The sequence below is a fragment of the Cervus elaphus genome, chromosome 14 (genome assembly GCF_910594005.1).
Source record: "Cervus elaphus chromosome 14, mCerEla1.1, whole genome shotgun sequence".
Classification (NCBI taxonomy): Eukaryota; Metazoa; Chordata; class Mammalia; order Artiodactyla; family Cervidae; genus Cervus; species Cervus elaphus.
This window is the reverse complement of record NC_057828.1, coordinates 61,777,099-61,801,078: the sequence shown is the minus strand read 5'-3', so window position 1 is coordinate 61,801,078 and position 23,980 is coordinate 61,777,099. Positions and strand designations below refer to the sequence as shown.

The 23,980-nt window shown below is 35.1% G+C and overlaps 2 protein-coding genes across 4 annotated transcripts in view; one reads left to right on the top strand and one right to left on the bottom strand.

Moving 5' to 3' along the window:
• The window catches only part of RALGPS2 (Ral GEF with PH domain and SH3 binding motif 2), a 154,180-nt gene that overhangs the window by 38,794 nt on the left and 91,406 nt on the right, over positions 1 to 23,980 (bottom strand). The gene's annotated exons all lie outside the window — the stretch shown is intronic.
• On the top strand, positions 1,851 to 23,361 carry ANGPTL1 (angiopoietin like 1). 2 transcript variants are annotated; one of them, XM_043924048.1, is made up of 5 exons: positions 1,851 to 2,182; positions 7,277 to 8,118; positions 19,654 to 19,847; positions 21,022 to 21,292; positions 22,677 to 23,361. In XM_043924048.1, exons 2-5 carry the CDS (start codon positions 7,296 to 7,298, stop codon positions 22,862 to 22,864), a joined length of 1,476 nt encoding a protein of 491 aa, XP_043779983.1. In that variant the 5' UTR covers positions 1,851 to 2,182; positions 7,277 to 7,295; the 3' UTR covers positions 22,865 to 23,361. The 2 variants fall into 2 exon arrangements, with proteins under 2 accessions (XP_043779983.1, XP_043779981.1); XM_043924046.1 differs by having other exon boundaries at positions 7,273 to 8,118.

Sequence of the window (23,980 nt, the reverse complement as noted above, 5' to 3'; positions counted from 1 at the left end):
TCATATTTCTCCAGGTTAAGCTATTAGTGAATACAGTGTGATCACTGAATGATCAAGTAATGTATTACATAATATAAATCAGAGGTTAGACGCTGTCCCAATCTTTTTAAAATCAGGAAGTAACATAGGAAGTATCTATATGACCTTCTCCTTAAAACAATGGGGAGATCTGGCAACAGCGAGGTACAGCTGGGAAGAGGATAGATAGTAATCATTACAGATGTCAGTCTGTCATAAGATTATGACAGCAGATTTCCTCTGCTCTCTTACTTCTCATTTACTTCACCTATATACATTACCTGCTTCATTCTTGTTGTGAGCATCTATGGGCCTTTGAGTAGACCCCTGCTATACCTATGCATGTCACAGGAATTTAAAGAAATAATTAATTCTGTGAAAGAAGCAGAAACTAAGCTGACTTCAAATAAAGGACGTTGATCAACAAACAGAGCTGATGGTAGGGCCTGAGAAAGAAAGTAGCACAAAGTAAGGCAACGACAGGGTTTGGAAAGCACATGGTGCTGGTAAAGAGCCCACCAGACAAAGCAGGAGACGTAAGAGACACGGGTTCAATCCCTGGGTCGGGGAGATCCCCTGAAGAGGGCATGGCAACCCACTCCAGTATTCTTGCCTGGAAAAACCCCACAAAACAGAGGGGCCCGGTGGGTTCCAGTCCATAGGGTCGCAAAGAGGACAGAATGACTGAAGGGACTTACACCCCCACACATGCACACAACACGTACAGAAAGTAGAAGCCCACAAAGTTTTATCTAGAAGCAGCAATCAACAATTGTATAATCCAATCAGAGAGAGTGTGGCCAAATGCTTTGGAGTGAGAGTTAAATCCCAGTACTATAGCTTAGTACTGAAGTCCTAAGCCAAATTACCTAAGATATCTAAATCTGTGTCTCCTCAGTCACTGAGTTAATCAAGATTCTTGATTTAAAGAAATAAAAAGGCATAGTTGGTATCTGACAATTACTAATTCTCTCAGCAGCACCCTAATTTCATAGCAGAAGAATTGGGTCAGAGGTAGTAAAGTGACTTGTCTAAGTTCCCACAGCCAATGGGGGGCTCAGAACTCTCTCCCCTATGACTCAGGCCAGGGTTATGTTTGCTTTTAAATCACAACATAAATAAGAATAACTGTATTCAGACAAGTGGGGTCATGTTGCAGACTAGGAGGAAGTGACATTATTTAACACCAGAATTTACTTATATAACATTAGAATTTAAGAAGTATTAAATTTCTGAGAGAATTTTATACCTAGTTTTTCAATTATTTTTGATAATTATATATAATGAGCAGTTTTATCTTAGAAATATACACCAGGTTTTTCTTACAATTTCAAAACCTTCTAAAATGGCAAATTCTGTAAAATGTTTAAAAATTCTTCCAGGCTGTGAAGAGTATTCTATTAATTAGGATTAGGAGGCTAATTAGGAGGCTGCCTCTTTAGAACAGAGTCTCACTCCTAAGCTTTGTAATAAAAAAACAAACTCATCAGCCTGCAACTACTTCTAAGTGAAGCTGAGTACTATTTTTTCAGTATTCAACTTAAAAGATCTCTGGGCAGCAGACTCACATGTTTGTTTTATAATTGCCCGTTGAACTATGATAGTTTGTTTCCAGATGGTGCCCTTCCTTCAACCTGCACACAGTCTCTCCTTGTTTGCAGGCGTTCAACCTCCTGCTGATGCCACTACCCCCACCCCTATTTAAGGCTACAGAGAGGAAATCCTAAGATTTTTCCCCCCTAGTCTCCAGCAAATTTTTGGTGACGTAATATGTGGGCTGAACTTGAGTCTCCTGAGAAAGAGAGGGAATCACTATTCAAGGGTACTGTATATACAATCTGGGTCAGCTGCAGCTGGTTTTACTGCATTTCTCCATGTGGCAGGCAGAGCAAAGCCACAATGCTTTCTCTGCTGGATTAAAGACAGCCCGCAGACCAGGAACTTCCACTCTACTACTTAAAATTACATAGGTGGCTTGTCAAATTCAATTGATTAGTGCTGTAAGAAGAAAAAGAAGCTCCTTATTACAGCTTGGATTCAACGGTCCAAAACAAAAATGCAGTTGCCATTAAAGTCACAGACGAACAAGCGTCTACACTGATTTTTAAAAGCAAGAGTAAGAGCAGCAAGTTTCTGGGCTTGCTTTATCAACAGATGCAAAAAGGTATTTTAATATTTCTTTTATTTTTATTTTAAAATTCTATGTATGCTGAAATGTATAATTGTTTTATATTTGTAGTAGAAATTTCAAAATCACTTATTAATCAAAGACTTTTGGAACATACTAAAATTTGCCTTGTCTGGAAGAGGTTTTGTTTTGCAACTTTATATAAAACTGGTCATTATATACTTTGTGATGATTAATGAATTATTTGAGGTTCAATTTAATGATATTTACTGTGTATGTTTATAGACTGATGTATATACACTCTGGATTTCTTTTTTTTTTTTTTTACATTCTGGATTTCAAAAAACAAGTGCTTTAGTGACATTAGAAATTTTAACAATTAACATTAAATGTATATGATTTATTGCACAATGATAAGAACAAAGGGATACAAACTAAATAGTTATAAACATGATTAGTTTGTCTTTATAGCTACAGTGTGTATGCTAGTGATTTACATGTACTGTTAAAATATCTTAAAGTAAAGCTACAAACACCATTAAGAAGATATCAAATTAACTGCAAGGCTTTGCAACAATACCCCAATCACAGCATAATCAAATATAACCTATTATTTAGTAATCCTAAATATAAGAGTTTTAAAATAAGTCTATGGTATTTCTTGCTAAAACTCAAACTTTTAAGTAGTTTTCAAGTTTACATGTAACAGTACTTTAGCTTGGGTAACAAAAATTAAAACTGCTACAATCGGAATTATGTGACAAACCAAAGCGATGGATACATTAAAAAGTCCTGAAACCTTACAGATTATAGTTGAGAAGAAGAAATAAAATGTGATAGAAGTATTGCATAAGTGGTCAGCATTAACAACAGAAAGTAAGAACCCAGAAGATACAATTACTTAAGTACATAATTAAAAGACCAAAAGTATATAATATTTTTAGACAAATTCAATTTTGGTCAACGAACACAATTCCTTAAATATTCTATCTAGGAGCTTTGTTTAAACTGTATTATTAAAGACTAAAAATAAAATTACTAGTTACCAACAATGAGCTTTAAAACCAAAGACAGTTAAGTTTGTTATGATTTGGGGGTTCTCTGTCCTTTTAAAAAAATCAAAGAAATTCAAGGTAAGAATCTTCAACAAGCAAAAAAATGGTAAAGCTAAGTAAGATTTCTTCAACTTTACTTTCATGTCCTTTCCTTAAAGATTCAAAACTCTAAATACTGGGACAATCTCTGCTAAACATATTTTATAAGAAACTCTGATAAAATTTCCAAGAAATACTGGATCAGAAATATGTCATCTCTTTCTTTTCTGTTGTTGCTGCTATGGAAAGTACAGGACTTCAATTAAACCTTGGTTCTCACGGAAGCCTTAAGCAAGCATTTAATCTGAAACCCAGATAACTATTTATCCCTTTCTTAAACATCTCCAGGGGATGAAATCGTTCTTGTGTCTCTTCCCAGAACATAATTCACAATCTAGAGGTTCTTTATCTAAGATATCTTCAGTGCTTCATAAATTTAATTTCATTGCCTCATGCTGTTTTCAGTGCACGACACAGCCAGTTAAATGCCTCTATGCGTTTACCATCTGAAAGGAAGTCAAATCTTGACTTTCATTTCTTCTCTCTACTAACTGGCAATGTAGCAACTATGAAGAGAAATAGTACCAATAAAATTAACTCAAAGCAAGGAAGGCTTTCCACCTCCCCCCCCCAAAACAACCAAGCAGACATAGATTTAAACTTAAGTATACTGTAACTAATTTACAACATTCTCGTGGGGCCTAGGAAAATTTTAACATATACAGAAAGGTTTTATGAGGTAACACAGATTTATGGATCTTTCACTTTTAAAACTGAACATATGTGGGAAAATATTAAATGAGAGAATGTTTTCATAAAAGGTAACAGTAAATGCATTCTAAAAACTCATTCTTTACGCATGACGTAGCTAGTCTACTACTTAAGAAATGTGGTTCCTTATTCAGCTTTAGGTGACAACGAAATCATGACTTTTGTAAGGGATAAGGAAATTGTATTTATTTTTTTAAAAAATAAGCTTTTTGTTGTCCCCTTTAAATGTTAATCCTAGGTCAGATTCTCTTATGGTAGATGGTGATTCATCTTATGATTTAACCGTACAGGAACCCACAAAGAGCCAAGGCAGAATACAGCAAAACGAAGCTATTGTAATTTAGATCTGTATTTTCACATTTTTGTTCTTCCGTAACAACACTGATACAAAGTTCCAACAGAGTTGGATTATATGCTTCTCAGTTCTACACAGATCTGTGTCTGGTAGGAATGTAAGATCTTCAGTCAGAACACTGCTCAGAAAAGTCTACATGTTTTGAAGTTTCATGGTACTTTCTGAATTTTCCTTGTTTTGGTAGCTTATTTCATAGTAGATTATTTAGATAAAATAATTTTCTATGATCTAAGAATTTCCATTCCATTATCAAAGTGAAACAAACGAGTGCATCTGAACAAGGGCTGCATTAACTACAGGAGAAATGCTGTACGTTTACCCAGGAGGCTGACAGCTTCTATTTTACTGTCTGCAGTTTTAAAAATAAACCATATCTAAATCCTATGAATCTGCAAGTATAACAAGAAACATTTTACCGGTTTTTGGTACAGGTAACTCCAATATAGTAACTAAAAGTCCTTTTTAAATAAAATAAAAGACACTTGGTCTAAGTTTTCAACTGATGTCAGAAGGCAAAGGATGAAAACAAAAAACGAAAAGTACTCATCCAAGTGTGCTTCCGGCTATCTGTCAGCAAACAGAAGGCCTCCGACACAGATATGGAATATTGTTATGCTCATCTCTCCTACCTTATGTTAGTAAAGGAAAAAGAATTCCCTGCACTCCATCCATTCTTTATTTTCATTATCACTCCACAGTTTGCAAACCTTACTCATTTGAAAACACTGAAGGAGACATGGTTTTAGAAAGTAGTCGTCATCTTTATGAGGGAAGCCTGTCATAAAGGGGAAGCCCATCTTTATGACTCTAGTTGAAGAATCCATATTTTATTGATACAACCTTTAATTTTAGAAGGGTTCATAATCAAGTCAGACATGCTACTATCAACTGATAGAATACATATGGAGGGAAAGGAATGGCAGCAGAAAAGCTTGGGATATAAAAATGATCCACAAGTACCCGTGCATAATTAAGTAATGGGTCAATGTAAAAAGATACAAAGCAGGAAGAGACTGTGAAAGACAAGGAACATAAAGTTAAGATTCCTCTGCAGTTATTATACAACTAGGATAAAAGTCACAGGTCTAGAGAGTTAAAGAGCAGAAGATCTGAATCCCATCTGAGTGTTTCAGCTTCTCCAGGCTTATTCTCTGCAAAATGGTATATGTTTACATCCCAGTGCTGCTGTGAATGCAAACAGTTAATATGAGTTAAGCACTACATAAATATAAGGGATTGTTGTAGTGTTGGTGATAGAAAAAAGGACAGAATATGTTGCCATATGATACGGCTGTTAATGAAAAACATGAACCCTGGAGTCTTCTGCCTGGGTTCAAATTCTGGCTCCATGTCTTAGAAAGCAGTGAGACTCTGGATGAGGTACTGATACTTAACATCTGGATGCCAGGTTTTTTCATTTGAAAATGAGGATTGTAATAATCTACCTCAGAGGGCTGTGGTAAAATGTAAATGATTTAATGCATGTAAAAGGCTTAAACAATGCCTGGCACACCCAATAAAAATGAACCACTGTTACTGCTGCATTGCTGTTTATTAGTAGCATCATAAACGATTTGGGACTTGGCTTCCCAAATCAAAAAACAATTGGGTGGAAAATGGGATAGAAAAGTTCTTGGTATATCCACTGCCATCCTTCAAAAACAGCACACAGGAATCAAGTTTATGAGAGAGGAAGGTGGGCTATACACTGCAGCACGGTGGGCTATACTGACGACAGGATGACACATCCTGCTCATTCTAACTGCGACTACTCTGCAGGGAGGTAACGAAAGAGAAAGGAAGCAGCTTTGCTTCCTGGAACTGGTTTTTACTGTTTTCTAGTGTTTCTATAGATTGTACCATAAAAAAATAAGCATTTATCTTTCACAGCAGAAGCGAAACATTCCAAGCACACATTTTAGCCTATGTGCCATGGCTAGAAACACTGACAAGGAGCCAGGGAACCTGAATTCTAGACCTGGTTCTATTATCACCTACTTGTGTGGCGTTGGCCTTCAACACGCCCATTGGAGCAGAGAAGTCTTAGATGATATGAGATGGTTGTTAAGGCACTTTCCAGTGATCAGATTCAACTACAGATGAGTTTCTTTCCTTGATAATGGTTATAAAAAACTTATTAATATTTTATGAAAATGCAGTTCAGTAGGACTTCTGTTAGAAGAATGAACCTGCTGAATCATATATAAACTTAGAGCGTATATAGGATTATGATTTAGGAAACATGATTACCCACAATAATGACTATGAGCATGTTATCATTCTTAAATTCGTCACCAATCCCAAAGGACATACTATGAAAACAAGCAAAAACTACGATGCTAAAACTTTCTGGTTTTACATTTGTCTAAAAATGTTTCTTTAATTTGACAGATAAAAAAGATACTTATTAGAGAAGGTCAAATTAATTCAAAACATACAATATAAAGAAAAAACACTGACTGGCACTTTCACACTAGTTAGAGAAGAATGTTGTAATTAATTTCTTACAGGCATTATGTACGATTTTCCGAGCCTTAAGACAACAAGTGAGCTTTTTAAAGGTAAGAGAAGTGTCCTACTAGGGTCTCAAAAAGCCCCAAGAGCATCTAACCATATGCCTCAACACAGGGGCACCAAGATCTGCTTACTCAGCTGGGGAACAAAAAGCATTACCATAAGATGGCAGTTGGAAAGCTTTTCTCTGAAACCTAATTTTTAAACAAATAAGAAGGCACTTAATATTGAATTTAAGAAATTAATAACTTTAATTCTGGCCCCATTTATTAACACCAACAGATATTCAGTTTTCCCCTTAGATACTTTTTTAGATTACTGATTTAAAAAGTAGATTAATATTAATTCTTTTCTACTTCTTCCCTTCATTGGTTGCTTTTTCTTTTTTAAAGATAGCATACAACCTCATTTCAAAATGAAGGCTTTTATCTGGACCCTAAGTGTGCTATTCTTCCTACTAATGGGCATTGGACGTTGCAGAGGAGGACAGTTCAAAATTAAAAAAATAACCCAGAGGAGATACCCTCGCGCCACAGATGGTAAAGAGGAAGCAAAGAAATGTTCATACACATTTCTGGTACCTGAACAAAAAATAACAGGGCCAATATGTGTCAATACCAAAGGGCAAGATGCAGGTACCATTAAAGACATGATCACCAGGATGGATCTTGAGAACCTGAAGGACGTGCTCTCCAAGCAGAAGCGGGAGATAGATGTCCTGCAGTTGGTGGTGGATGTGGATGGAAACATTGTCAATGAGGTAAAGCTGCTGAGGAAAGAAAGCCGTAACATGAACTCCCGTGTTACTCAGCTCTATATGCAACTACTGCATGAGATTATCCGAAAGAGGGATAATTCACTTGAACTTTCCCAGTTGGAAAATAAAATCCTCAATGTCACCACAGAAATGTTGAAGATGGCAACAAGGTACAGGGAACTGGAGGTGAAATACGCTTCCTTGACTGATCTGGTCAATAACCAGTCTGTGATGATCACTTTGTTGGAAGAACAGTGCTTGAGGATCTTTTCTCGACAGGACCCCCATGTGTCTCCTCCTCTCGTCCAGGTCGTGCCACAGCACATTCCCAACAGTCATCAGTACACTCCCGGTCTGCTGGGAGGCAATGAGATACAGAGGGACCCAGGCTATCCCAGAGGTTTAATGCCACCGCCTGATCTGGTAACTTCTCCCACCAAAAGCCCTCTCAAGATACCACCGGTCACTTTCATCAATGAAGGTGAGTTACCTCTTACTGCTAAAAATATAGCTTATGAAATAATGGTCGTAATACATGCCTATCCTTCATTTGGTAATGTAATTTTACATGAATATTAAATTTTCTGATTTTGTTTTCTATTAAACTGGAACTGTTCTTAAATACACCTCTCAGTCTAACAGTTTCTAGAAACAGTATACTTTGTGGAAAAAGTAGTCATTCATTCAAATTCTTACAATCTAAATTATTAGCACTGAGACAGGAACGAGTTCACAATCCACTCCTAACCTCTATGCCATCCTGTTGGTCTCCAGCTAGGTCCTCACATTTGCTAAACAGCTCTTTCATTTACCTCTTGCTGTTCTTCCCATCATTATCTTCCTCAGAAGGAACATGTAACAATTAGTTCTCACTCTCCTAAAGTCACACTGGTGGCTCAGACGTAAAGAACACACCTGTCAATGTGGGTTCAATCCCTGGATCAGGAAGATCCTCTGGAGAAGGGAATGACAACCTACTCTAGTATTCTTGCCTGGGAAATTCCATGGACAGAGAAGCCTGGGAGGCTACCATCTACACGGTTGCAAAGTGTCAGACATGACTTGGCGACTGAACAACAACTGTAGCTCCTGAAGCTTAGAATTAACCTCCTCCTATCTCCACTCTCAGCACACCACCTACTGCTGCTGTGCTGAGATTAAGTCTACTCAGTCCTAGGTTCCTTGTGCTTTTCTATCTTGAAAATATTTGCATAAAACCCAGGCCTCTTGCTCTCAGTCTCAAGAAGAAGAAAAGGTACACTCTGCTTAGTCCAACTCTTCGTGACCCCATGGACTGTAGCCCACCAGGCTTCTCTGTCCATGGGGGTTCTCCAGGCAAGAATACTGGAGTGGGTTGCCATGTCCTCCCCTCCAAGTGATCTTCCCAACTCAGGGATCGAACCCAGGTTTCCCGCATTGCAGCAGGATTCTTTACTACTTGAGCCACCAGGGAAGCCCAAGAAAAGGTATCCATCTCACCTATTTTTCAAAGCTAAAATACCTTGTAACCATGTAAGTATAAATAAGTCTTCAAAACACAAAAATCCTGAGAATTGATCCTAATATCTCTACCTCTAATTCCACCCCTTCCTCCTTTCATTCATTATCAGTCACTGATCAAGGTGTCTGCCACAAAAAGATGAATAAGTCATCTTTGTTTCAGTCTAGTAAGCTCAATGCTAACTGTCTGAATACATTTATTTTACACATACATCCAATTTCTCATAAGCTATTCTCCTGAATTTTTTACAAATTGATTTATTTTCTTAAAGGGAAAGACCCAAAGGCCCAAAAGTGAAAAAAAAAAAAAGAAAAAAAATTTAATTGTAGTTTATTCACTTTGAAAAGGCAGGACAAAAGACTGCATGTAGACTAAGAAATAATTAAAAAAAAAAACACAGAAAAAAGACAAAATACTGAAGTATGTACATTGCAAAGTGCTCGTGTCTTTCGGTAGCAGGGGACATCACTGACCATTCACACATCTCTGCTTTCTTGGGTATCCAGATCATAACATTCTAACTCTTCCTACTTCTCTAGGTCCTTCACTGGCATCTTCTTCCTTCTCCTATGACTTAAAAAGGCTTTCTCGAAGATGCTGTTTTATTAGTGGTCTCCTTCAAGGCTACAAGCATCACCACTGCTTAGATAACTCCTGCATGGAGCTCTCCCTCCTGATTCTAACCAAAGCTGGATATCTGCACCTGGATATTCGATCATTACCTCACATGCTGCTGCTTCCTCTACTGAAATGCCTTCTTTCAGCTTATCTGTCAACCTGGCAGATTTCAAGGCTTAGAAAAGTGTCTTAAATGTTATACCTATATAGATTCAAACAAATGTATCTAGAAGGCTCCCTCCCCAAACTGCTGCAATGCCTTGAACATGTTTTTTTCCATTATATTACACTGAAGTTATTTGTCTGCATGTCTGTCTCCCTGTTAGACTGAACATTTCTGAAAGAAAGTGAACTGTCTTTTCATTTTTCTATCTCAAACATCTAGCCAGGATTAGGTGTGGCATGTTGTATTCCACATATTGTAAGCACTACAATACATACTTGAGGAATGAATACATAAATTAGTAACTAAACTGTAAAAAAATCTTTCCCCTAAACTAGCATTCTCCTTTCAGAAATAATTATTATTGTAAAAACAATAATTACTGAAGAAAATCTAGAAAATACTAACAAACTTTTTTTTTTTTCTAACAAACTTTTAAAAGTGCTTGAGGAATATCCAAATACTCAGAAGTAAACTATAGTAATAGTAGTTTACTTCTGAGGAACTAGTTTATAGTTGCTAGTAGTAATATTAGTTTACTTTTGAAAACACTTTGGTAAGAACCTTCAAGTCTTTCTCCCCAGCCCCTCCATAAACATGGTAACCAATATTCTTTTAACTTTAAGAATTAACTTTGTTCTTTTTTCCCCTCTATAATTATACTCTTAGGACATAAATTTCTGTAAGTGAAACTGATAAGTAAATGGACTCTGACTTCTCTATTCTGGTGGATTTTACCACCCGTTTCAGAATCTCTTTGGCTCATCTTTGACTCTCCCCCCCTGTCCCATGCATGGAGTCAGCTGAGTTCTACCTGCGCTGCTTTTCAGTCTTTCACGGATGTGTCCCTCATTTCTATTCAGAGCCAGAACTCTAACTTAGATCCACAATACCTGTGAAAGCAGAGAGTGGACAGAAACGTCCTGGATTACTAGCTGGGTGACCTTAGCCGGGTGGAAGGGGTTGCTCTGTGTCTGTTTCCTCGTCTGTAAAGTGGGGATATTAACAGTACTCACCACACTTGAGTCATTAGAACTGGGCATCTGGCACTCAAACATTATTCTCACTAAGAATTATATAAGAGCTTGCCAGCTGATCTGTTTAACTCCATTTTCTCTTTCCATCAAAATATATTCTACACTGCCAACAGATGTGCCTCAAATTTCCATCCTGATCACATCACATGCCTGCCCAGCAGGTCCTTACTACAAACAGAAAACATCCAGTTTGCTTAGCCTGGGGAAGATTAATATTCTCCTCAAAAGAATCAACCCCACTTCTTTAGCTTTCCTTCTATTGATTTCTTTCACAAAAACCATCTGCTTCAATAAAATAAATCAACTCATTGTCTTCTAAATATTTTCCATGCATTTTCCCTATTAGAATTGTAAGGCTCAGACTACAATACCATACAATGCAACAGCGAGTCCTCCTTGAAGCCTCTTTGACTTCCCCAGGCTTGAAGTGATTGTTCCTACACGAATGTCTCTACACTCTGTAACAAACACACGCTATTTCTTATATTCACTGCTGAATTATTAGGTATCTTCACACGTACACACAGTACTTATGTATGCACACCTAAATAAAATGCCTTCAGTCTACAGTACAAGCTCTTTCCTGGTAGGTGGATATTGTGTCCTTTGCAGATGCTAAATAAATGCTGATTAACTTGATATTATTTTTTTTCCATTTATTTTTATTAGTTGGAGGCTAATTACTTTACAATATTGTAGTGGTTTTTGTCATACATTGACATGAATCAGCCATGGATTTATATGTATTCCCCATCCCGATCCCCACTCCCACCTCCCTCTCCACCCGATAAAGCTGTCATTCCAAAGACCTTCCTAAAAGTACTTTAACACATTCTATTCTACTGCAGTCATTCGTTTTATGTTGTTGTAACTGTCAGAAACAACAGGCTAGTGAACCAGTAAACTGGGCAAATGATGATCATTATTAAGATCTTCATGCCCTCTGATTTCCATGGTAATGATGTGTGTGGAATGATCACCTGGATATATAAAGAAAGAAAAAACTTTTTTATATTCTCTTTAAAAAATGGATGTCTTGTCTAAGCCTTTAATGTATACAATTTACCAGTAGTTTTTACATATAATTTGTAAGTAAACGTAACTGAAGTGTGTGAAAAAATTTTTTTAAACTGATGGGATGTATAGTCACATAAGTATGGGGATGACTGCCATGGAGTATCTTAATTTGATGGTTATTACTGGTTCTAGAAGAATGATTACTCACATATTCATACAACACCACACGAACCATGCCTATGGAGAATGAGACACATCAGTTCTAGGTTTTACCAGACACTGAGCTGCAGTGCCCAGAAATTCCAGTATCACAGAGTTACATCCCATGCTAAGGATTTAGCATATCAAAGGTCCCATTAAACAGACTTACTTTAAAAGAAACAATGGTGTATATATCCCAAATAAACCAATCCTTAATGTAAAAAATGAAGCTTGGGCATAGCTTTTTCTGTTATTCATTACTTATTTGTTGTTCTAAGCAAACATTAACTTTTTATTTTTTTCTGTAAATGTTGGTCTCTGAAACTCAAGGACATTAATTAGCTACAAGGGAAACTGCACAGAATTAAGGAAACTTGTTTTCTTTGTTGTTGACACTGGGTAAGTCACTTTGCCTCTCTGTTTTTCTCATTTGTACAACAAGTACTGGTGGGACTGGAAGACTCTTAATACCTCTTTCTAGTTCTACTATTCTGTGATTCTTATCAAATATAAACTACTACAAGCAACAACAGACTTGCTAATTTTTCTTTATATATAATGTGCTAAAATCTTTGTTCATATTATTCTTATGTCAGACTGGAAAATATGTCAGCTGTTTGGGTACTTGAACAAAAAGGGCAAACACGGATGTCTATTGCTGAACTCACATATGCTCCTGGCACCAAGAATTTCATATTACTGCCCTCTACATGTAGGTACATGGTCATTCTAAACCCTTTAAATGAATAACGTGTATGTATAATTTAAAAAGTGTCCTAGCCAATCACAGAAAGTCAAATACTATACAATTATTCTACATTTATGTGAGGTATCTACAGTAAATTCACAGAGATAGAAAGTAGAATGGTGGCTGCCAGGGGCTGGGGGAGGGGAAGATGCAGAGTTGTTATTTAATGGGTACAGAGTTTTAGTTTTCCAAGAGGAAAAGAGATATGGAGATTAACTGTATAGTAATGAAAATGTACTAATGCCACTGAACTGTATACTTAAAGATGGTTAAGCTGGTACATTTTGTTATATATACACCTTACCAGCATTTTTAAAAAGGTGTCTTAAAGACAGGTAGTTTTATATTTTCATTTAAGATGGTTATAAGAAAACTGCACTTCAAGAGAATAAACTTACTATGAGCTTATGGCAAATAACAGAATATTTTTGTTCATTTACAATAAATAATCACCAGAAAAATTACTTTCCCTCTACCTGAAAAACAAAATGTTTGGGAATGTAATTATACACTTGGCAGATTACTATCAAAAAATTCTTAACTGGTAATGTTGTTCATTGGCTACCTTCTGGGTTAGTCGTTAATAAAAGACCAACACTTTCCTTTTACAGATGGCATATTTGTAAGTTCATTCCTTGTAGATAAATGAAGTTGAGAAAGTTCTTTGACAGTATGTTAGAGAATAGACCTGCACACCAGGAAATCTGGATTCTGGCAAGGCTCTTCTGAGGCTCAGGTGCTTCTTTTGTTAAGAGCTTGTTGTGATGACTAAATGAGGTGATGCAAGTGAAAATAAGCTTTGTGTATGCTCTGACCATCCTTGTCATATTTTTTTGGAGTGTACTTTCCAATATATACCTTGCCATGTATGAGAATATAAAAGGCAATCTTATAAAGTGAAATTTGAAAAGCAGTCATTAGAAACTAAAAACATGCTTTTTTTAGTGAATAATAAGCTAATTTTCAATTCAATTAGTAAATTTGAAAAATGCAATTGGTTGCAGTGGAATACTTATATTAACACTTAAACCAACAAAAACTAAATTAAAGAGGACGACTGGTTGAGCAAAGGGGCTGAAGTATGCTTCTATTAACCAGTTATGAAAAACAATTGGTATATTCTTAAGTAACTTCAAAATAAGAGGCTCAGGTTGCTAACTGCATTTTAAGCTTATAGATTAATAAACAAAGTAATTCATATTTTTACAAGAAAGAATCTATTATCACTTTAGAAGGCATTTGCCTCAAATTTCCCACCCCAGAAATGCTGAATATATCTATCTTATACTTAATCCAATTAAAAAATTTACCCCTCGAAAGATTTTACTTGCTGACCAATTATCTGAAAGTTCTAAGTTGGTTATCCCTTTCGTCCTACTTCTCCTATCACAAAGAACACAGTATTGGGACAAAGTAAGGAAATTAATGAGAAATTCAACAACAAAAAGAAAAGGATTTTCCTCTCAACTTAAGTAATTAACCAGTTTCTTTATAGAAAGAGGACAGGTATGTTAAATAAAGATGGTTTCCAGTAAAGGTGCTATTCAAAGTATGAAATCTTTTTGTCTTTTTCAACACACTGTTCTGTTCAAAACATGGGTTCTTCTTAAAAAAAAATACATGTTGTGAAATTCGCGGCATGACTGGTCAGTATTTTTCTTTATATGATCAATCAGACCTATTAACTGGACTTTGTTAGTCTTATACAAATTTTAATCACCAAATAAACTGAGGAAGAAAGAGACTGGCCCTTCAAATTCAATGTACAGAATTCCATTTTCACGCTTTGAGAAGAATGCAATTGCGTCATAGTAAACAACTATTTCAAGATTACAGTGCAAGTCACTGATGTAGAAAATGAACTTATGATTAGCAGGAGGGAACAGTGGGGGGAGGGATAAATTAGGAGACGGCTTGATATACACACAGTACGATACATAAACTAGACAATAAGAACCTACCGTAGGGCACAGGGAACTCTACTCAATACTCTGTAGTGACCTATATGGGAAAATAATCTAAAAAAAAAGAATGGGCATATGTATAACCGATTCACTCTGCTGTATACCTGAAGCCAACACAACACTGTAAATCAGCTATACTCCAATAAAAATTTTTAAAAGGTTTTAATAAAACTCCTATTTTATAAGAAAGGTACTCCTAGTCTATACCTGTAAACGACTAATAACAAATTCCTGAATCATACCATAGATAGACATATTACTTAATTTCTGATACTACACAAATCAGCAAGTTAAACTGGGAAACTGGCCTCTCAAAAATAGAGCTGGTACTACTTTACTAGTCATTTAGGAATGCCTGGGAAGCATTTTTTATGGTAAAGAGAAAGCAGTAAAACATTTAATATAAGAATGATCTATAATCTAATCCTATAGCAGAAAATAAATAAGATATGCAAGTAATAATGAGAAAATGTATCTGCCAAGATCAATAGTATACACTGGGCTAAGACAGGTTAATGGTTTATTTATAAAAATAAATATAAACAAACACTAAATCCTGATACTTATTATCTTTACTGAGGAGGAAAAAAATAGCTGCAAATACTGCTAATTTTATCCACATGTCTCAGAAAAGAATTTCTACCACATTTTCCTAAGCCTTTATATCAACCAAGTCTAACAGGCATCGAAACTGCAAACATGAAGCTCACTACAAAAAAGTGGGTTGAAAATTAAAATTGAAGATAATTTTAAATTTGCATAAACTGAAATCTTATCAAATCAAAGCTGTATCTAGAAAACCCAGGAACTCATCAATTTGCTTAAATATCTGAGGGCCTATTAAATAGCAGAAGAGAAACAAATAGCATTCTACAAATACCCTGTCAAGATTCAAAACCTTGATACTTAAAAATGTTTTACAGCAATTCAAATAATCTAATGATAGTCCAACTTGTGAATATATATAGTAAAATATAAAATGTAAACTGTCAAAATTATACTCAAATGAGTACACAGCAAACGTTTACAAAGATGACATTCACAGAAGAAGCACACTTATGAAATGAGAGAAATATCTGTATGTATTGCAACAAAAACACTTCATGTGTGTATTAACTATAACACTGATGTAAGTTTTAAAACCAGTGCTCCTCAGATAGTCTTGACTGTTCTGAAAGTGACAACTTAGGAAAAATCTGGTTAATTTTGTAAACAACTATGACAACTGCATTCTCAGACTGACAAAATCAATTTCAACCCTGCAACCGACCTCAAGAGCTCTAAGAGCCACCCTCCACCACAGATATTTCAGACATGCTGAACTTCTGACTCCCCTGGTTCATCAAGCTCTCTTCTGTCTCCATGCCTCAGCAGATGGAGCCAACACCACGGCTTCCCCACAGGTCGGGGTTAGCTAGTTCTCAGCCAGGTTTCCTGTGTGCCCTGCTGACTATCGGCAGACTCATCAAGCTACAGTGGAGTCTTCTCTCCCCACTTCCCCCTGGACTCTATGGCTGTTTCTCTATCCCTGGAGCCTAACACAGTTTCCAGCCTATTGCAGATGCAGAAAAGACAGAACCAAGGAAACCACTGTGGCTGCCAGGAATCATTTAATTCAACAAATATTTGAGCACTGAAGTGAGTTAAACTAGATACACAGTTAAACTGGATATGAAGACTACAGTTCTCACCCACAAGTAAACAAATAAAACATGTTACCATGCATTACACAAGATAATCTAAGACTGGACCTGGAAATCATACTTCATTTAAACTTCTCTACCCTTCTCTGACTTGACTACAGTGCATGCTTCTGTGACATGAAGTAGCTCATACATGACTGGTTAAAAAAAAAATGGTGAATAACATCAGTAAAACAAAGTGGTCAAATTGGTTCACATGGGATTTTATCCAAGCATAGTAAAGTTCTGTGCCACAAAACAGTAACTGCAGATGAACACAAAATATGTTAACAGCTAACATTAGCTGTTATTTTAGTGCATGATTTTGTAGAACATGAGGTTTTTCAGGAATACACTATTTTTCTACAATAGAAATGACTGTACATTCATCTTTGAATAGCCACATTAAATCTGTTAATAAAACAAACATATTTATTACACAAGCTACTTAAATTATTAAATAAGTTACTACTATGTGTAAAGGTCAGCAACAAAGAAGAAAAGGGAACTAAGTTACTGATGACTATTTTATTAAGCACTGTGTTAAAGGCTATGAATACTTTGTAATTTAAATTCAATAACTGAGAAGGTGGACAGGTAAAAATAATTCACATTGCATTTAAATGGAATGTGATCTAATTTACAGCTAGTGTGAAAAGGGCAAATATTATTTTTAGAAAAGCCCTCCCTAGCTTAAGAAACCATTTATGAGCTTTCACAATCTAACCAATATCCTCACGACTATAAAAGCTTAAATTCTTAACAAAATCTTAACAAATCAAGCTATATATAAAAACAATAATATAACATGACCAAGTTGAGGTTATCCCAGGAATGAAAGGTTGGTTTAACACTAAAAATACAATCAATGGAATTTATCATATTAACAAATAAAAAAAGAAAAACCATATCATCATGTCAGTAGATAAATAAAAAGCCTTGACAAAATCCTAAATCCATTCATGGTAAGAGCTCTCTACAAACTAGAAATAGAAGCAACAAGAATTTTTAAAGTAGTTATTACAGCTTAAAGGAGACTATGTCCATAATAAATGCAAGACTAGAATCTCAGAAGAGAAATAAAAACAATAAAAAATAATCTAATTGAAGCTCTAGAACTAAAAAATTTAATACTTAAATATAACTCAAGAAAGGCAGCATTATGTATTTCCAGTTTCTATAAATGTTTAGTAGCAATCAGTAGTGCTTACAGTCATTATAATAATTTTTAAAAACCTGAAACAGAGAAGTATCAATGAAACACAATAAAAATATGGACTAGTGAAATTGATCATCTCTTCTTTTTGTGTGTGGTTTTCAATATCCCTGTATTTAAAATGTGAGAGCAACTTTGATTCATTTGCTTAACAAAAAACTGACAGTCTACTTAACAGTTCAAACACTGATGACATGAAGTCAGAAGAAAAATAAAGACAGTCTCCGTCCTTAAGGAATAATCCAGAGGGAAGAGTTTACAGTTTCTACGAATCCCTTCTAATGATGTAGCTGTGTAACTATTTATTTAATGAGATTAAATCTACCCCAACAAGGCCCCATAAGGGACCTTGTATATACTTCGCACAGTACAGAAAACACATTCCTCAAAATCTCAACAATCCTATTATCCTTACAGTACAGATTTTCCTGTATGAATTTTACTTGACTAAACTCTCACACAATTTCTAAAAATTCTACATGTCAGAACTTAAAAACTTTTAGTAAAATATAAAATTTGACAACTGAATATACTCATTCGATTGTTTCTTAGGGTAACTTAGGGTTGATCTTTAGGGTAATTCTTATTTCTGAATCACTTAATATTTTGACATGCTTATGAAAAAATTCAAAGCATCAAAACACTGGAGAAGGGTGAAACTGATGAATGCTCAGTAAACTAGATGCTATCTTTCTTTAGATCAGAAATATGGAAATCACAAGTTCAAGAGTCAGATACTCTACAAATGATTTCACAAAATGTTCTGTCATTTTAAAATATATGAAGAACTTTTCAGTGGATTAAAAAATAGGGAGTGAATTCATACAAATGTGAGATAACATGGGAACAACTGTAGCATAACAGTTCAGAGCATGGGTTCTGGGATTAGAAAAAAGTGGGCTTAAGTCTAGGGTTTAAAGACTAGTCAGTTAACTGTTTCATCTACAGAACATCTGTAAACTATCAGAAGGTTATTGTGTAGATTAAATAAGAAAATTACTGTTAGTCATATAAATTGATACAACACTTTGGAAAGGCATGTTGCCAACATTCCTGAAATGTATTCTTATGAACTGTTGTATGAAGGAAAAATTTAAGATTCCAAAAGCTTGGGAGACTGGTTTATTTCAGGGCTTCTCAGTCTTTCATATGTGAATGTATACTGTGTTTCTGAAAGGGTAATATAATATTTAGCAGTTCTAAAACTTACTTGACCGTGGTATGCCATTTTCACTGAGTATCTCAAGGGACTAGTGTGATCCACTGAAATCAAATTTTGGTAACTATAAACTGGACCCCACGAAGAACTGTAAAACTGTTCACACACTTTTGGTCTAGCAGATCAATTCTGCAATGTTTTCATAAATATGAAAAAATGAAGTAAAAAAGAAGACACTATGTACAGTGTTACTTATAATAGCAAAAATCAGATGAAACCTCAGTGTCTAATGGCAGAGGTAAACATGACAGATCAACATCAAAGATTGTGTCTTATCGTAAGCGCTAGAATGGAGACTGTAGTCCCATGGAAATGTCTGTTGAAACAAAAAGACAGAATCCAATTTTCTGAGTATTAGAATTATAACAATACAAAAATATATGTATTTGGACAAAGACTTGCAAGAACAGTGGAAAATCAAGTTAATGTTCCAGATAGTGGGACTTGGGGGGGGGGTGCAGTAATTCTTTTATTTAGATTCTTTTTTTTTTTAATTTAGTTTCTTTAGCTTTTAAAGGTTTGTGTACACAATACATTAAAAATGGTATCTGTAAAGAAAGATACAACGGTAAGACTCTTAACTAAAAACTACTTTAATATGGCTCTTTTCCTATTAAGTTTCCTGGCAATCAAAGCAATTTTAATTACAGGACCATACAAAGATTGTCAGCACGCAAAAGACGCTGGACATTCAGTCAGTGGGATTTATATGATCAAACCTGAAAACAGCAAAGGACCAATGCAACTATGGTGTGAGAACAGTTTGGATCCTGGAGGTTGGACTGTTATTCAGAAAAGAACAGATGGCTCTGTCAACTTCTTCAGAAACTGGGAAAATTATAAGGTAAATCAGTGATTCAGCCTTGGGGGAGAGGTAGAACAAAGCAGCTGTTGCAAAAATAGTCATTCTATGCAATAAATAAGATACACAGCTAAAAAATCACTCTTTATATGTTTTTCATTATCTGCATTTGTCCAAAAGACAATCCTCATCTTTGGTTTCAAGTCAAAATTAAAATGTAAAAAGGAAACTAAAGATGTACTTTAAAATGTTTCCTTTCAGTCTGGATGATTTAAACATATATTTAATTCTTTGCAAAGACTGATCCTAATTTCATTTTCTAGGAAGACAACTGCTTTTTTGTTCATGACCACATCTGCACCCATTATCAAGTGTATTTAATCAGAGGTAAACAATCTTAGAAAAAAGGTCATATTTTGGAAGTCCTATACTCTGTATTATTGCTTATAATAATAATAAGACATTAATATATCCATGTGAGAAGTTGTATACATTTCTAAACAAGTAACAAGTGAAAGAACACAACCTCTTTGAAAATACATCTAGCATTAAGATCAGGTTTATCAAACTTATATTCTGCTGCGTACTTGCGACGGCAAATATTTATGGAAATAGGATAGTTAATTTGTTACTTTCTTCAAACATTAACCTACAATTTTTCAAAGGGACTCTGAAGATTACTATTTTATCATCTTACCATTACTAATTTTATTTTTAATAGAGCTAAAGAAGATAATTTGTTCTAAGACAGATACTACCATTTTTACTGAGTATCATAAAAAATGTTAGATGTATTATTTACTTGACTATGGTGGAGACAATACCTATATACTTTTAGAACAAAAATTTGTTTCTCTGTATGAGTATGAAAGAAATCAGGAACCCTTTTTGAGGGTCTGCGTAGTGTACTAGTTAATGTTTTTAGTTTCTATGAATAATTTCAATTCTGCTTTTATCTTATTTGTAGACTTTGGAGTTAGTTGTGCAAATAAATGCTGACAAATTGAGAGAAAGCAAAACAAAACAAAGTGATTACGTGGGACTTCAGTAGAACAGGTGATCTACAAAAATGGAAGATTACATTACCACTTAAATGGTCAATATCTTTATCACTTAAATGGTCAATATCTTTAAGCTATCAGGTGTTTAAAACATCTATAAAATGCTTACTATCGCTACACTTATTCATGTATGCATGTTCTTTGTTTAATAACAGAAAGGATTTGGAAACATTGATGGAGAATATTGGCTTGGACTGGAAAATATCTATTTGCTTAGCAATCAAGATAATTATAAGTTATTGATTGAATTAGAAGACTGGAGTGACAAAAAAGTCTATGCAGAATATAGTAGTTTCCGCCTGGAACCAGAAAGTGAATTCTATAGATTGCGTCTGGGGACTTACCAGGGGAATGCTGGGGATTCCATGATGTGGCATAATGGTAAACAGTTCACCACTCTGGACAGAGATAAAGATATGTATGCAGGTGAGTAAGAAAAAACTGATGCGTGTTCTTTGCAGGGTCACCACTTTCTATGCACTAAATAGAACCCTGTTATAAAGTATATGCCACTGAAGTCTTTTCAGAAGAATTTGTTTTGGACTCAGTCAAAGGGAATACAACCTGATGAAAGAGACAGCTTCTTAGGAGCTCTTCTCTAAGGCAATCCCAAAGCGTGAACTCTGTGAACAAAGTCCTGCTGTTCTAACCTGATGGGATGGGATGGGAAACAAAACCTAGTCATCTGGAAATAAACTTGCAACTGCCTAAAACTTCTAACAAATCCCACTGGACACCTACCATGTGGTAGGCACTGTTATAGGCTCTGAGGAACACGGCAGTGAACAAAGTTCCTGCCCAAGTGGAACTTAATTTCTGGAAGGAAACAATGATTTCTCAGGTGGTGACAAGTGCTTTAGGAAAAGTAAAACTGAATAAGGGAACAGGGATGGGTGACATTTTATGTGGGTTGGACAAAAAAGGTAACATTTGAACAAAGTCCTGAAGGGAGCGAAGGAAGTCATTTGGGTACATGGGGTAAAGGCACTTTTTGGTAAAGATGACTGGAGCAGGGGGTCCAAGAAGAGCAGAAAAGCTTTATTCAGAGGAGAAATATTCTCTTTAGAAAGACTCAATTAGGTCATCCACATAATGTAATTTTAAGTTTAATTTTCACACACTTTTTGCCTTTTTAGCCTAGGTTTCTGGCTCTGATGAAGAGATATCTCCTGAAAATTGACTTATTTTTACATTGAGCTGTGTCATGGCAAGCAGCACACAGGTCTCTATTTCACTCCGGCAAAAGAGGAAAAAGGAAGACAGATTTGACCATAATAAATGCCTTATTTACATAAACTCATTTGATAATAGGAGGCCTGGCGTGCTGCAGTTCCTGGGGTTGCAAAGGGTCGGACACGACTGAGAGACTAAATTGAACTGAGTACAATTTTATATGTAGATTTTTTTGCTATTTTGAAAATCAATTTTACCCAACTTTACTGTCTTTAGCAACGCCATATCGTTTCCCCTCCCAGTCTCTCCAACCTCTCTCTCTTACATACAAACACTACTTGCATTTTACTTACCCTGCCTCCCAGAAAAGAAAATCACTCACAACAACAAAAAAAGCATGTGCTAATAATAAACAAAGAGCAAAATAAAAAAGGCAATTCAAGTGATCTTTCAAGCAGTTCATACTCAAGCAACAGTAACAGGATAAATGAAAAAACAACACTGTGAAGATAAAGGTTAACTGAAATCAGCAGGAAAAACTCAAACTGTTCTCAAAGTAGAATAAGCTTTTGATGGTTTACAGAGTACCACACTTAGAAGAAACTTTTACTCTGATGTCTATATTTTTTCCTCAAAGGAAACTGCGCCCACTTCCATAAAGGAGGATGGTGGTACAATGCCTGTGCACACTCTAATCTCAACGGAGTCTGGTACAGAGGAGGCCAGTACAGAAGCAAGTATCAAGACGGGATATTTTGGGCCGAATACCGAGGTGGCTCATACTCCTTGAGAGCAGTTCAGATGCTGATCAAGCCCATTGACTGAAGAGACGCAGTCTCCAATTTAAATGACACAGAACTCTATTTTTCAGTTCCTAAAAATGTAAATGTTACATGTATATTATTTTGCACAATTCATTTCTACAGATATAGTTTTTTAAGTGAATTTTTACTGTAACTATAAAAGGGGATTTATGAATATAGATTCATCTTCCCTTAATATACTGTAGAAGATTATCTATAATCCAAGTTATTTTAAAAATATTATTGACTGAATACAGGCGAAGTTTGTTTTCTAAAATGTAAATTATTTGTGACAACATAAAAGAAATTTTAGCTTTATTTTAAATCAAAATTCAATACATGTCAAGATCCTTAACAATTTATTTAAAGCCTTTATGAGAATGCTGTAACTTCCAATGGAAAAATAATTTTAAGATTTCAGCAACATCATACATTTTATTTATAAAAAATAGACAGGAAATTAGAAAAAACTCTAGTTTTGCCAACAATTTGCATTGAATAAAAGTTATTTCAAATTGAGTTTATGCCTTTCACATGAAATGATTAAATTTGAATTCTTGACAATATATTTTATGTCAATTTCAAAAAGAATGAAGAAAGCCACAAGATATATATTTTTAAATACAAAAATAGTGTATACAGTATTTAAATGGCCTATTTTTAGAAACAGATATATATAAATGAATTTTTCAATGTTACCTTCATATGAATACCAAAATTTCCTAAAATCTACTTTATATTTTTATATCAGTAAAACACTGATATTACAAATGTGCAGAATATTTGGTGAGTCAACAGTTTTACAGAACTGAACTACAACTCTAAGCTTATTTATTAATATTTTTCCCTCCCTAATTTACTGATCTTAACTATTTAGAAAAAGTTTATCTGATAGTCAAATCAGAAAGTTTGGACAGCTTTACAAGCATTACTGCATACTTATGGGTGGGACTAAAACAACTTCAATGAGCTGTTAGATATTTTTCCAATACTGAGATTCAACAGTTTCAGAATGGAATCCACAGGGGTTTCACTAGTCCAATGGCTAATTCCAGTGTGTGTGTGTCTTTAGCTCATCTTTGCAATTAACAACTTTACTACCAATCTTCTAGAACAATTATCTTCTAAATATATGTTC